General features: G+C 37.4%; 1 protein-coding gene across 9 annotated transcripts in view; it reads left to right on the forward strand.

The window, feature by feature from the left end:
* The window catches only part of Polk (DNA polymerase kappa), a 68268-nt gene that overhangs the window by 41550 nt on the left and 13433 nt on the right, over positions 1 to 13285 (forward strand). For 7 of the 9 annotated variants that reach the window (XR_008219583.1, XM_052743505.1, XM_052743506.1 and 4 more), the window contains 4 exons: positions 3284 to 3415; positions 6664 to 6817; positions 11623 to 11868; positions 13077 to 13201. Coding sequence is in view for 8 of the 9 variants with exons in the window: in XM_052743505.1 (XP_052599465.1) it covers positions 3284 to 3415; positions 6664 to 6817; positions 11623 to 11868; positions 13077 to 13201 (657 nt within the window). In the remaining variant the exon portion in view is untranslated. The remainder of the gene's footprint in view (positions 1 to 3283; positions 3416 to 6663; positions 6818 to 11622; positions 11869 to 13076; positions 13202 to 13285) is intronic. The other 2 variants (XM_052743507.1, XM_052743508.1) reach the window with 1 other exon arrangement.

The following is a 13285-nucleotide window of genomic DNA, read 5'->3' on the forward strand; positions in this document are numbered from 1 at the left end:
TCGTCTAAAACCAGCAGCTAGAGTAGATAGGTGTCTGTATTACAAACGACTAGAGAAACGAGGGGGTCCCTCCCTGTGGCTGACTTCCCAGTGGCCCTATGTATTATAACCATTACTGTATTATGAGTCTGTAATCCGTCATGGGTATGCAGCCACTCATGATCAGCTGGTCCTTAAAGCAATGCTTTGTTGATGTGTACTCTTTTCCTGTAAACCGCCAATGAAATCTGAAAGAAAAGAAATAATTTATATGTGTGTGTGTGTGTGTGTGTGTGTGTGTGTGTGTGTATACTTACACACACACTTTCCATAACCATGTTTGAACTAAACCCACTGTTTTTGAAATCCACAAATATTTTCTCTCTAACAGTTTCTAACCTAAAAATTTCAAGTTCAAAATTATTATTTTCATATTAAACAAAGATTTAAATCCTTTTTTTATATGCTGAGCTAATAGATTTCCCTTCTGAAGAGAGCTGAAGCTAATTGTTTTTGTTTAGTAAACTCATAGAAAGTTTACCTACAAGTTAATGGGGGTGACACCACGTGTTTGACTCTTTCAGTCTGTTACACATGGAATTTTTTTTTTTTTGGTGGATTTGATGGATTTTTGAAATTTTCTGAGTTGGCACTGAGAGTCAGTGAGACTCCACAGCAGCATCCATTACGGCATAAGCAACCTCTTCTATTCCCACAGACAGCTATGTTTTTTCTTGTGATATTTAGTTTATACAAAGTTCAGTAAGGACGAGTTGGCTCTGTTTTTTCCGGGATTAGTCAGCACCATCTAACATGGGGGATTCAAGATGGATTCAGTCAGGTCTGGCACTTCGACTGTGGTGATTAAAGTGGCTTCTCCTCAGACTTCATTATCTCCATGTGGTGTCTTGTCACTTGGTATTATAATGTACCCTTTAACATGCTCTAAACACTTTTTAGTGATTGCAGAACCATAAGAATAAAAAATGAAAGCTACAAGTTCTTAAAACTAAGGCTTCAGAACATACAGCGTTATTTCCTTCTAATTCTTTTGGTTTAAGTCGTCAGGCAAATTGCTTTGCATGAAACTAGACTCTGCCTTTTGATAAGAGTAAATATAGGGGCAGAGGGGATGGCTCAGTGGTTAAGAGCACTGGCTGCTCTTCCAGAGGACCTGGGTTCAATTCCCAGCACCCACATGGCAGCTCACAACTGTTTGTAACTCCAGTTCCTGGGAATTGACACCCTTGCACAGACATAAATGCAGATGAAATCACTAGTGTACATGAAATAAAAATAAATAGATTTAAAAAAAAAAAAGTAAGTGTAAAACTATTGTGACTAAGCTGGGCAGTGGTGGCACACACCTTTAATCCCAGCACACAGGATACAGAGGCAGGTGGATCTCTGAATTTGAGGCCAGCCTGATCTACAGAGAAAGTTCCAGGACAGCTAGGGCTACACAGAGAAACCAACTCTGTCTCAAAAAGCAATCCAACAAACAAGCTAGATAGATCGATAGCTAGCTAGAGAGAGAGAGAGAGAGAGAGAGAGAGAGAGAGAGAGAGAGAGATGCTACTATTTACAATGTACTACAAACCCAAAAATCTGAGGAACTCACACCTCATAAAACTTTGTTCTTCAATAAATCTAGCTTTCATATCAGTTTTGTAGGATTTATTTAAAATTAGTAAACTGTTATTCTGTGTATATGAGTGTTTTGCCTGCATGTATGTCTGCACCACTAAATGCACCTGGTGCCTGCGGAGGCCAAAAGAGAGCATTGAGTCCCCTGGAAACGGAGTAACAGATGGCTGTGGGCTGTGGTGTGGGTCCTGGTAATCGAACTCAAGTTCTCTGCAAGAGCGGCCAGTACTTACTCTTAAACACGGAGCCATTTCTGGCCCCAAGATTTATTAATTTGACTTTAAAGCATGGCTTTGCATTTATAGTGCTCTCTGCACTTTATTCTGTAGAGCACTGAACAAGGATTAGGGTAGTTGGGAGTTCTATCAAGATTTTTTTTAAATCTTTTTCAAAATTTTTAAAGGAAATCTGATTTTCTGAAATAATGCCTTCATTTGATAGATCTGGCTTGCATTTGGCTGAGCACTCACTTAGGTTCCTAATAAAAGTTCCATTCATTGTTAAACTTTGGTATAAATGATATTATGGTTTTCCACTTTGGCTTGAACCACTGGCAAATGCCATCATGAACAAGATTTATTAAATATTATCATTTTTTTCATTCTCATACTTTTTAGTCTCATTTCCTAGCCAAAATGTTTTTGCCAAGAACTTCAAGCTTTAAGAAATAAAACTCAAATTTGAAATTCTTTTTAATTTTTAAGCACTTCATTTTAGAGACATAGTTTTGCTGACCAGACAGCAGGCCTTGAATTTTTTTGTGCTAGATAAAAATTTCCAGATGGAGCAAATTCTTGATGCATACTATTGCTTGAGCATCACTAATCACAGACATATGAAATATATCACTAAAAAGTTTGGATTTGGGACCTTCACCTGCATGCACGTGGATATGCATGAACACGTGGACACATACACAAAAAGATATTGGATTGTGGAAAATTTTGGATTTCAGACTTCCAGATCAAGGATGGTTAACTGGTAAAAATCTATGTATATATTCCTAAGTCTTCAAACTTAGGTCTGAAATACTTCTAATCCCAAGCATTTTGGACAAAGATCCTCTTCCTATATTCTATTAATGTATATACTTTATATATGTATATACTAATACTTTTTATACTGTTACTTTGTGTAACTTGTATATTCTAGATATTTTCTTATTACTTTATAACTATTCTACATTATCTACTGTTAGTTTCATAGAGTATTCACTATCATCCAGGCTTAGATATATATGATATTATAGAATACTTTAAGCCATTGAAGTTTAAATACTACAAAAATATTTTTAAATTATTTAAAGCCATTATTTGTTGTGTAGAATAGGCTGACCTTGAACCTCAAACTAGTAGTTCTCTTGCCTTAGTCTCCTGATGGCTGGAATTACAAATATCCACCACCACACCTATTTTAAAAGAATTTTTCATTGGTTCAATCCTACTTATTACCTGGTACCATGTTATAAATTTAGAAATAACAATGAGACAGGGTCATGGTTTTTTAAGAAAGTCAGATGTGGTTCAAGACAGTGGCTTATAAAAGAAATGCCCTTGAATTGAAAATGCACATCAGTAATGTGTTTCTTATGAATGTACTGATCAATACGTCCATTTAAGGTTGTTTATTTTTCCCTATGCGGTCCATTTTCTTTCAGTCTACTTCAAATTACCACGCAAGGAGGTTTGGTGTTCGCGCAGCCATGCCAGGATTTATTGCTAAGAGACTCTGCCCACAACTTATTATAGTGCCCCCGAACTTTGACAAATATAGAGCTGTGAGTAAGGAGGTAAGTGAATGTCTCACCCCAAACCCTTTTACTGGCTTTCTGTCACCTAAATTCAACTCCAAATGCCTTAAACTATCAAGATTTGGTCTTAGCTGTAGAGACTAGTGAGCTGTTTATAGTATCCAGAACATATCTTTCTGTTTCTCAATTCTCTACAATTCCTCAAAACTTCGTAAAGCCTTAATAATTATAGCATAAAGTTAATTTTCAATATTTTTCTTGGGGTATAAAATAATTTGTCTAGAATAACCTAATATTTCTAGTTTATAGAATTTATGCATCATTAATTTCAATCTATTCTAAGTTAAATTTATATAATTATTTTGTTGTTGTTGTTTGTTTTGTCCCAGGTTGGCCTGGAACTCACTATGTAGCTCAGGCTGGCCTGGGTCACCAAGCCTGCCTCTGTCCTTTTAAACAGAAACAAAACTCACTTAGTGTGGTTAGTTGCTTTGCTTGCCTCTTAATCTTACAGAGCCAAGAGACTCCAAAAAAGGGGGGTAGTGGATACTCTCTTGCTTGGAAAAGAATGAAGCATAGTGATTTGTTTACATACTAAAATTCTGAACTGTCCTATGTGAAAAAGTATCATCTCTTCCATTTTCATTAAAGTTGATCTATCATACACTGTCGGGACTTAATTCCTTGGTTAAAATCTAGAGTGCTACATGTGCATTACTTTTAGACTGCTATTATAAAACGAAGTGTATCATAGAGTATTGTCTGAGCATAACTTGTAATTCCTGCACTGTGGAGACAGGAGGATCAGGAGTTCAAGGCTAACCTCAACCACTCAGTAATTTTGAGGTCAGCCTAAGCTATATGAGACTTTATCTCAAAAAGAAAAAGAGAAGAAGGATACAGCAACTGTCTAAATATAAATACTAAAACTATGGCATAATACTTTTTTAAAGATGTATTTTTATTAATTTTTGATTGTATGTATGTATTTGTGCCTGTGTGTGGTAGGCACATATGTGTAGATGCCTATGGAGTCAGTAAATTTCCTGGAGTCAGACTTAGAGGTAGTTGTGAGATACTCGATGTGGGTGCTGGGAGCCCAACTCTGGTCCTCTGGAAGAACGGTATATACTCTTAATTGCTGAGCCATCTCTCCAACCCCAGCACATACTTGCTGTCATTTAGACGTGCAGCTGAGCTTTAAATTGCCTTATTTTTATTCTCCTTCATTTTCCCTAAAATATTACCCCCTATTAAAACAGTTTTATTCATTCCAAAGCAGTCTGTTAAGTCAATTGCTTTGTGCCTACTTTTGAAAAAGTGGTAGGCAAGGAGAACATACCTTCTGTAAATGGAAGCAGAGCTTTTGGTCCCACCTGTTCCCAAATACCTGGCAGCTGCTTCTCAAATTACCGCACAGAAGCTTATATTAATTATAAATGCTTGGCCGATGGCTCAGGCTTATTTCTAACTAGCTCTTACATTTAAGTTAATTCATTTCTATTAATCTATTTATTGCCACATGGTCCGTGGCTTACTGGTTATCTGGCATCTTGTTCCTTGGGTGGCTGGCTCATGTCTCCCCAAATCTGCGCTTCTTCTTCCCCTCCTTAAGTTTCGTTTTTCTACCTAACCTTATCCTGCCTTGCCATAGGCCAAAACAGCTTTATTATCAACCAATGAGAGAAATACATATTCACAGTGTACAGAAGGATCTAAGGATCTTTCCACAGCAACCTTCGATAATTTTTTATGTATTCATAGGTAAAAATAAATAAATAACACCATAAGTACAGGCTTTGATAATTAAAAATTCTTATAAAGACTTTGTAAGAAAGACCTTGAATCCTACTGTAGCTCAGTCAAACTTCTGGCAGTACGACATGAGAGCTAAGTTATTTTTAGTTATCTGTCACCTGGTTATTTACATAAGATAGAAAAGTGCTTCAAGTTTGAGCAGTGTCTCACTAGTTAATGTAGCAAATGAGTTTTACATGTAAATGCAGTATCAATGCATTCATGTTTCTGGCCTGGCTAATAAGTTTCAGGAACATCCATTTCTGTTTTGTCCAAATATTAGGATAACTTTATTGTTCTTAGATCTAAGTGCTTGGTGTTTCCGGGAACAGTCCATTTTGGTTCTTGTGGCAGTGTCCTATGGAAAGGAAGTGAGAAGTACTCAGCCATGCCTCCAGGGAGCACTTCTCATTCAGAGGCTTAGTGGGCTGCCAGGTACACACGTTCCAGAGTTTTGTTTTCGCTAGGAAGATACTGTTTGCATCTGTTACAGAGTGTTTTCTTCTACAAGAACAAAAGTATTTAAAGCACTCTGAATAAAAATACAGCAAGTTTGACATCACCATTTTCTAAAATTCCCCTCAGTTGTTCATGATTATGTTAAAATAGAACAGTTTCTTACTTATAAAACACAAAAGTTTTCTAATGATATAATACAAAGCTTTTAAATGTTAGATGAAGAATAACAATTCAGCAGAGATATTTTCTATTAGATGGGTTATTTTGGCTATCATTCCCTCTTATTTCAGCTAATTCTTTGGTAGTTAAAAGACAAACAGCAAAAAGCCTCCTTCGTGGTTTCATGTAATAAACCTATCCCATACCAAAGGCATTACTGAATTATATTAGCTGTAATTCTAATGTTTGTGTATTTCTTTCATGTCACAATGAAACTCCAAATTTTCATCTTTTGTTTAATGCAAGCATGCAAGTATTCTATAGATTTATCATCTTTCCCGGTCCAGATTCCTATAAATAGTAGAGCTTTATTTTGTATGAATATTGTTCATATTATAATCAACTGAAGTATACTGCTCTCTAAAACATCATAGCACTTTACATTCCTTTTTTAAATAAACAAAAATCTTCACAAAAGAGATGAGAGAGAATGCTATCATGCATGCCCACTCCTCCTTTTGACTAGCTATGGTAAACCTTAATCACTTTTTTTTCTGTTCCTACCAGAATATTGTGTGAGATTTATTTGACTTGCTTAGTGTTTCTAGATATAGGATGCTGGATTCAGATTGCATCAGATGAAGCCACTTCATGGTCTTCTGCCTTCGTGGTCCATTTTAGTGCAAAGGAGAATTTGACAAATATCCACTGGTAGTAAATTTTTTATTCCTTAAATCCGTGAGCTATTGATTGCAGGCTCATTACTATAGTTGCAAAGTAAGAATATTCGTGCTTTTTATCAGATATATAAGACAGGAAGTTTTGCTGTGGCAGCAAAATGTCAACTTTTATTGTTGTTGTTCTTTTTGAAGGTTAGGGAGATTCTTGCTGAATATGATCCCAACTTTCTGGCCATGAGTCTGGACGAAGCCTACCTGAATATAACACAGCACTTGGAGGAAAGGCAAAGTTGGCCTGAGGACAAAAGAAGATACTTCAACAAAGCAGGAAACTCTGTAAAAACTGGTAAGCGGTTTTATTAGAATTACCAACTAAATACTAATAGTAAGCAGCTCTTTGAACCAACCCAATTAATTCATTTGTGTATGTAGGGTAGGATTAGGTTTGTCTGTGTAAAAATGAAAAATCAGAAACTTAAAATATACCAGTAGGTTTTTAAAAATTGTGTGCAGTCTCTTTAAAATCAGATGACAATGTTGGATCTCCAGACTTTAACAATCTACAAGGTTCTTCTTCAGAGTAGTTAGTTGCAGAACAATTATTTTCTTAATATCAAAGGGTTTAGATCGCATTGAAGTGGAGGAAGTTCCTGTTGAAAGTGGCTTTTTGTTGTTGTTATTGTTGATAGAAATCAGGTTTTGAAAAAAGATTAGCCCCAAACAACTAAAACCTTTGGTGACTTTATGTTTCTTTGTTTCTCAAGTTTCCTGTAATCTAGTTCTAATATGATAATGTGACTGTTTTCAACCCTGTGAAAAATCGTGACTTCTCTCTCCCTTCTTCACCACGTACTTACTAAGACCTTACTAAAACTCACGGGGGACGGAAGCAGTAATGGACCCCAGTGTCTCCTCTCGCACTCGGAGGGGGAGACCTTATTTATTTATTTTTATTTTTATTGTCTGAGTCAAGGTCACTTTCTGAATCTGGAGCTGAGTGCTTTTCTGGTAAGCTCTGGGGATTTGTTGTTGGCGTTGTCTGTACCCTCACCCCGAGCTCAGTGCCCCCCACCCAGCTGTACCTCGCTTTTATGCAGGTATTATAGATCCAAACTCGGGTCCTCAAGCTTGTTTGGCAAGTGCTTTATCCACTAAGTCATTGCCCAGACCCTCCTGCACTCTTCTGTACAATTAAAAGTTTCAGGGCTCCATATATGTGTCAAGCAACCCTTTTATCATTTATCCAGAACATTCAGGTGTTACACATTCATTCTGCTCCCAGTCCCTTCGCCGAAAGTGCTGTTACTTCAAACGTCCGACCTGTCTTGAATCCATGAACCAAGGTCACCCAGCTGGAAAGGTGACCTAAGGGATTCACTCACAAGTTGTAGCCATGTTTCATTTCACAGCATCAAAGGGGCTGGGCAGTGTGGGGAAATACGTTAGTAATGTTCCTTGAACAACAATGGCAGATGCACAATGGCAGCAAATTTTTTTCTTTTCTTTTCTCTCTCTCCCTTCTTGTTTGGTTGTTTTTGTTGTTGTTGTTGTTTGGGGGTTTGTTGTTGTTGTTACTCTTTTCAGGCAGGTTTTTCTACATAGCCTTGAGCCCTGGCTGTCCTGGAACTTGCTCTGTAGACCAGATTGGCCTGGAACTCACAGAGATTCTCCTGCCTCTGCCTCCCCAGTACTGGGATTAAAGGCATGTGCCACCATGTCCTGGCAGCATCAAATTCTAAGCCTCAAACTATTAGGGGCTCACCTTGCTTGCAGCAAGTTTAATATAGACATCAAGTTGAAGCCTCATTTTTTCCAAGGGTTAGGTCTCTCGTTTTTCTTTGATGGAAACATCAAAAAAGGGGGGAGCGGGGAGAAAGAAAAGAAAAGAAAAGAAAGAGAATAGTTTCTGGACACAGAAGCTTGAAACAACAACAACTTTGCTTTTTTGTTATAACTTTGTAAAGACTGACGCTTAAGAATCTCTTTTTGTTAGTTCTTAGCTTTTATGAGAGAAGGTGAGAGAGAAATTATTAAAAATTATCACCCCAAAGGGTCCTCTGTAACTATGACTCTTACCTTGTGTTTGAAAAACTGCTTTGGGCTTAAGGTGAGTGGCTCTCATTCTCTACCAATGCTCCTTTCAGTGTGTCCTGTGTCCAAACTGACGATGATAAGGTGATGTCACAGGAGCATGGCTTTCTGTTTGCTCGTTTGCATAGTGTTCTCTTCATCTAGTTCATATTCCCAAGCAAATCAAATGCTTTAACTTTTGTTTCTCAGACATAATTCCATGTGGGCTAGACTTTTATGAATATCAGACCTTGTATTTGCAGGGTGTTGGAAGAATGGTAGGTGACTGATGGATCTTTCTCAAGTCAGACATTTTCCTATTTGCCCTTTTATGAAAGATTCTTTGTCTCTAGAAATATGTGGTGAATTGTTGTCTTTATTTGCAAATAAAATAATGACCATTGTTTTATGTTTGCTTTGCCGTACAAATTAGCTGGCGAGTGTGTAAGAAACCCAATGCTCTATGCTTGAGTGCTTGACGTCCAGATGGAGTGCTCTGATCTAGCTTTGCGCTCTCATTGCGTCAGTCATGGAGACGGTGAAGGGATTTCATTCAGGAGGAAGGAACCACTCAGCAGTTAGCGATGCAGCCAGTGGAACACAACTGAGGTTGAAAAGATGCCTGTGTGCTCTGCAGCCGCTCTGACAGTGTACCAGAGGCAGCATGCTCTGCTTCCTGGAGCAGAGGGCACCGGTGCTAGTCACTGCAGAGAGGGCTGGGACCTGGACCGGGACACACCTGGCCTGCATTGTCTCTTTACCAGGACTTCTTTCCAGTCAATTGGAGGAAAGGGCTTCTGGGTGACCCTCATTCAGCTGTCCCATCCTCTTACTCCTCTTCAAGTGGCTCTAAGGTTTAAAAATCAGAATGTGAAAATGGAAATGACCTGAAGCACAGATGTAGGAAAAATAGGTTATATTATGTATATGGTCTGTGAATTCAAATTTGGGAAACGTCTATCTATAAATTAATTCATATGTTGTAATTAAAGTTTGAAACTAATCAAGTATCTGTTACCTGATTTACATATCTTTAGACATTTTCTAAAGACCAAGTTCATTTTTCCAGTAAAATGACTTCAACTGTGTCTTAAAATTTAATTTAATTAAGCTTAGTATGTTTTCATACCTATAATCCCAGCTTTCTGAAGGCTGAGGCAATAGAATTAGAAGTTCAAGACCAGCCTGGGCAGGGTATGTAGTTAATTTAGGGCTAACCTGGGCTACAAAAAAATATAAGAATTTAATTGTTTCTTCTGCCTTTACCAAATTATTGGGAAATATACATGTTATGAAATGGGATCAAGAAACTCTATTATTAATCTTATAAATACATTTAAATTGTTTTATTCTATTTTAAGTTTAGAGAATAGGTTTGGGTTTTTTGGGGGGCAGGGTTCAAGACAGGGTTTCTCTGTGTAGTTTTGGTGCCTGTCCTGGATCTTGCTCTGTAGACCAGGCTGGCCTCGAACTCACAGAGATCCGCCTGACTATGCCTCCCAAGTGCTGAGATTAAAGGTGTGTGCCACCACCACCCGGCTAGAGAATAGTTTTTAATGGAATTGTTCATGTGAATATCTTTAGTATTGGTATCAGAATAGAGTTAAGTGTATTTTACACTGTATTTGAAAAATTGGCATAAGCTAATAGCTAGTTCATTACCTTACATTAAAAAAATATATATGTGTTTCTTTGTTTGAGATGGGATCTCACTCTGCACCCCAGGATAAGCACAAACTTGTCATCCTCCTGCCTCATCCTCCCGAGTTTCTGGGTACTAGGATTACAGGCATGCACCACTGTGCCCAGCTACTTTACTTTTTAATAATAACATTTTCCAATGTATTGATAATTATACTTTTTTGCCTTAAATTTGGACCTTCAAATATTGGATAATTCAAATAAGAATTTGTATAAAAAATGTTCAACTTTCAGGAGTAATTTCCATTTATAGCAAAGGCACCCTCTGTGAAAGTAATGTTTTATTAATAAGCAAGTTAAAAGCATGCTGAGTGATGGTGGTGCATGCCTTTAATCCTAGCACTTGGGAGGTAGAGGTAGGCAGATATCTGTGAATTTGAGATCTGCCTGATCTGCAGAGTGAGTTCTAGGACAATCAAGGCTACACAGTGAAACCCTGTCTCAAAAAAGTGAATCAAACATTTGAAAAGAGACATTTGAGAGTATTTTTAACATTTTTAAAGTTTCTTCCATGAATAAAGGAAAATTAAGTTTGTCTTCCTCCAAAACAAAATTTAATTTTGGTTGCAATTACTCTTATTGTTTAATGCTTTTTCCTTCACATTCCTAAGTTTAACTTAAGAAGGATCTTTTTCTCCTTAAGAGAAGAATACAATGAAAAATATTTCTCTTCTTAAAGAAAAAGTAATGGACTTCTGAAGTTAATTCAACTGTTCTCTTTAAAATATGCACTAAAAAATGGACAATGCTCTTTTAAGGAAAGCCTGACAGCGTTTTCTTTATTAAATATTTACAAAGATAAAAGATAGCCTTTCTCATCTTGATTCCTAGAAACAAAACTGAATTGGGTTTGTTTCCAGCAGTGAGGCGAGAGGTGGGCACTGATGCCTGTAGCCCCACTCCTTTTTTGTTGTTTTTTTTTTTTTTTTTTTTTTTTTTTTTGGTTTTTCAAGACAGGGTTTCTCTGTGTAGCTTTGCGCCTTTCCTGGATCTCGCTCTGTATGTAGACCAGGCTGGCCTCAAACTCACAAAGATCCGCCTGCCTCTGCCTCCCTAGTGCTGGGATTAAAGGCGTGCGCCACCACCGCCTGGCTGTAATCCCACTCTTAGAAGACTTGGGCAGCAACCATTAGGAGCTCAAGGCTAGTGTGGGCTCCGTGGTTAAGTGAGGCCAGTGTGGGCTACTAGACTGTTTGAAGCAGACACAGGCATGTGCACACACAGAGAGAACTGGGCGGGGCGAGGGGCAGAGAAGAGAAAGAGAAAAATAATAGAGGGGATTGGGATGGGGGAGGCATTGAAAAGTGAAAGAATGAAATAAAACCTAGCCTGACAAATGTGCCCTCTGTAAAGTGAAGTGACTTGCTGTTCCTGTTTGAGATTCAGATAAGCCGGGCAAGGAAGCTCACAAAGTGAGTGAGGATGAACCGGCCAGCTCCCCACTGCTGTTTGAAGATAGTCCTCCTGATTTGCAACTCCAAGGAAATCCTTTCCAACTGAACTCTGAAGAAGAAGACAATCCTCAAATACTCCAAAATTCAGTTGTTTTTGGAACATCAGCTGAGGAAGCGGTGAAGGAAATTCGCTTCAGAATTGAACAGAAAACAACACTGACAGCCAGTGCAGGTATTTAAGGCTACTCCGGCCTCTGCTGGGGAAGTCATGCTAGTTAATTCCACACTACTAGTCATAGTTCCTTGTTGTGAAGTGATGGTAGCATCTGATTTGGCTGCTAGCAACGTTTACCTACTAAAGCTAGCTAAACCTACGGGTAAGCTGTAATTAAGCAAAAAAGCCTATGGCCCAAGGCAAAAAGACTATCATAAATCTAGAATAGTGATCCTTTAAGTGAAGAATTTATTTTAGTTGGATTTGTACAGAATATTTGATTGGCACTTGTCCTAGATTACATTGTAGCAGAGAACCTAGAATACATGAAGGTTGGTGAACTCCTCTGCACTCCCACCCAGAAAAAGATCAGCTTGCAGCTTAAGACCGTCTGTTAAAAAACCAAAGCCAACAAAGCACCGCCACTTTCTGTCTGTCCTTGACCCCTAAGAGCATCACAGGGTCTTAGCATAGGAACTAATAATGGTTACAGCCACTTATTACAAAATATTGTGATAAATAAATTATCACATTATAAAAAGGAATTATCTTGTAAAGTCATGTGTGTTGTGATTAGGGTAATGTTTTCAATTCCAAAGGATAAGCATGTATAATCAGCTTTAGGAAAGTATTTATAAAAGCCAATATGAGCTATTAAAAATATTTTTAGGTATACCTACTGTAAATTGTCTTAAGACTCCTAGAAATTTTAAGTCATAATGTATGGTGGTTTGCTTTGTGAGTAACAATAAAAATTAAAAGTTTTTATTGTTATTGCTTTTAATATATTGTAAGTCAGAATATTAATTTTTTTAATGTGAAAATTTATATTCAGAAAAACTTTTCAGAAAGTAAACATCTATCTTAAACTATATTCTGGATCTTTTCTGAGAAATAAATAAGGATCCACTACAAAACAACCCTGTATTCCTAGTATAGTTATAAATAAAGTACTAACACTTCATATTACTCAGTTCAGAAATTACACTTGAATTTTAAAATATGGAGACTCAAATATTTCTCACTTTTCCTGCTGCCATAGGTAATATATTCCCTTTCCCTAAAACCACAGGAAGCCCTGGGGAGATTGTCAGTAGCCAAATGTCATTTTTAAAGTAGCGTTATGTGTCATTTCAGATTATTTGCATTTAACTTTCATTTTCTTATCACATAATTAACTTATATATAGTAACTTCTTTGAATCATTGAGTGCTCTTCTTTTTAAGGTATTGCCCCCAATACAATGTTAGCAAAAGTGTGCAGTGATAAGAATAAGCCAAATGGACAATACCAAATTCTGCCCAGCAGAAAAGCAGTGATGGACTTCATCAAGGACTTGCCTATTAGAAAGGTAAGAGTTTATATGAAGTTATCATGTGTGCATATACTCTGACTTCTAGAGAGGCACCACACAGATAGTAACTGTTCTTTGCTG

Source organism: Peromyscus californicus, unplaced genomic scaffold (assembly GCF_007827085.1).
Source record: "Peromyscus californicus insignis strain IS unplaced genomic scaffold, ASM782708v3 Scaffold_18__1_contigs__length_77618521, whole genome shotgun sequence".
Taxonomy (NCBI): domain Eukaryota; kingdom Metazoa; phylum Chordata; class Mammalia; order Rodentia; family Cricetidae; genus Peromyscus; species Peromyscus californicus.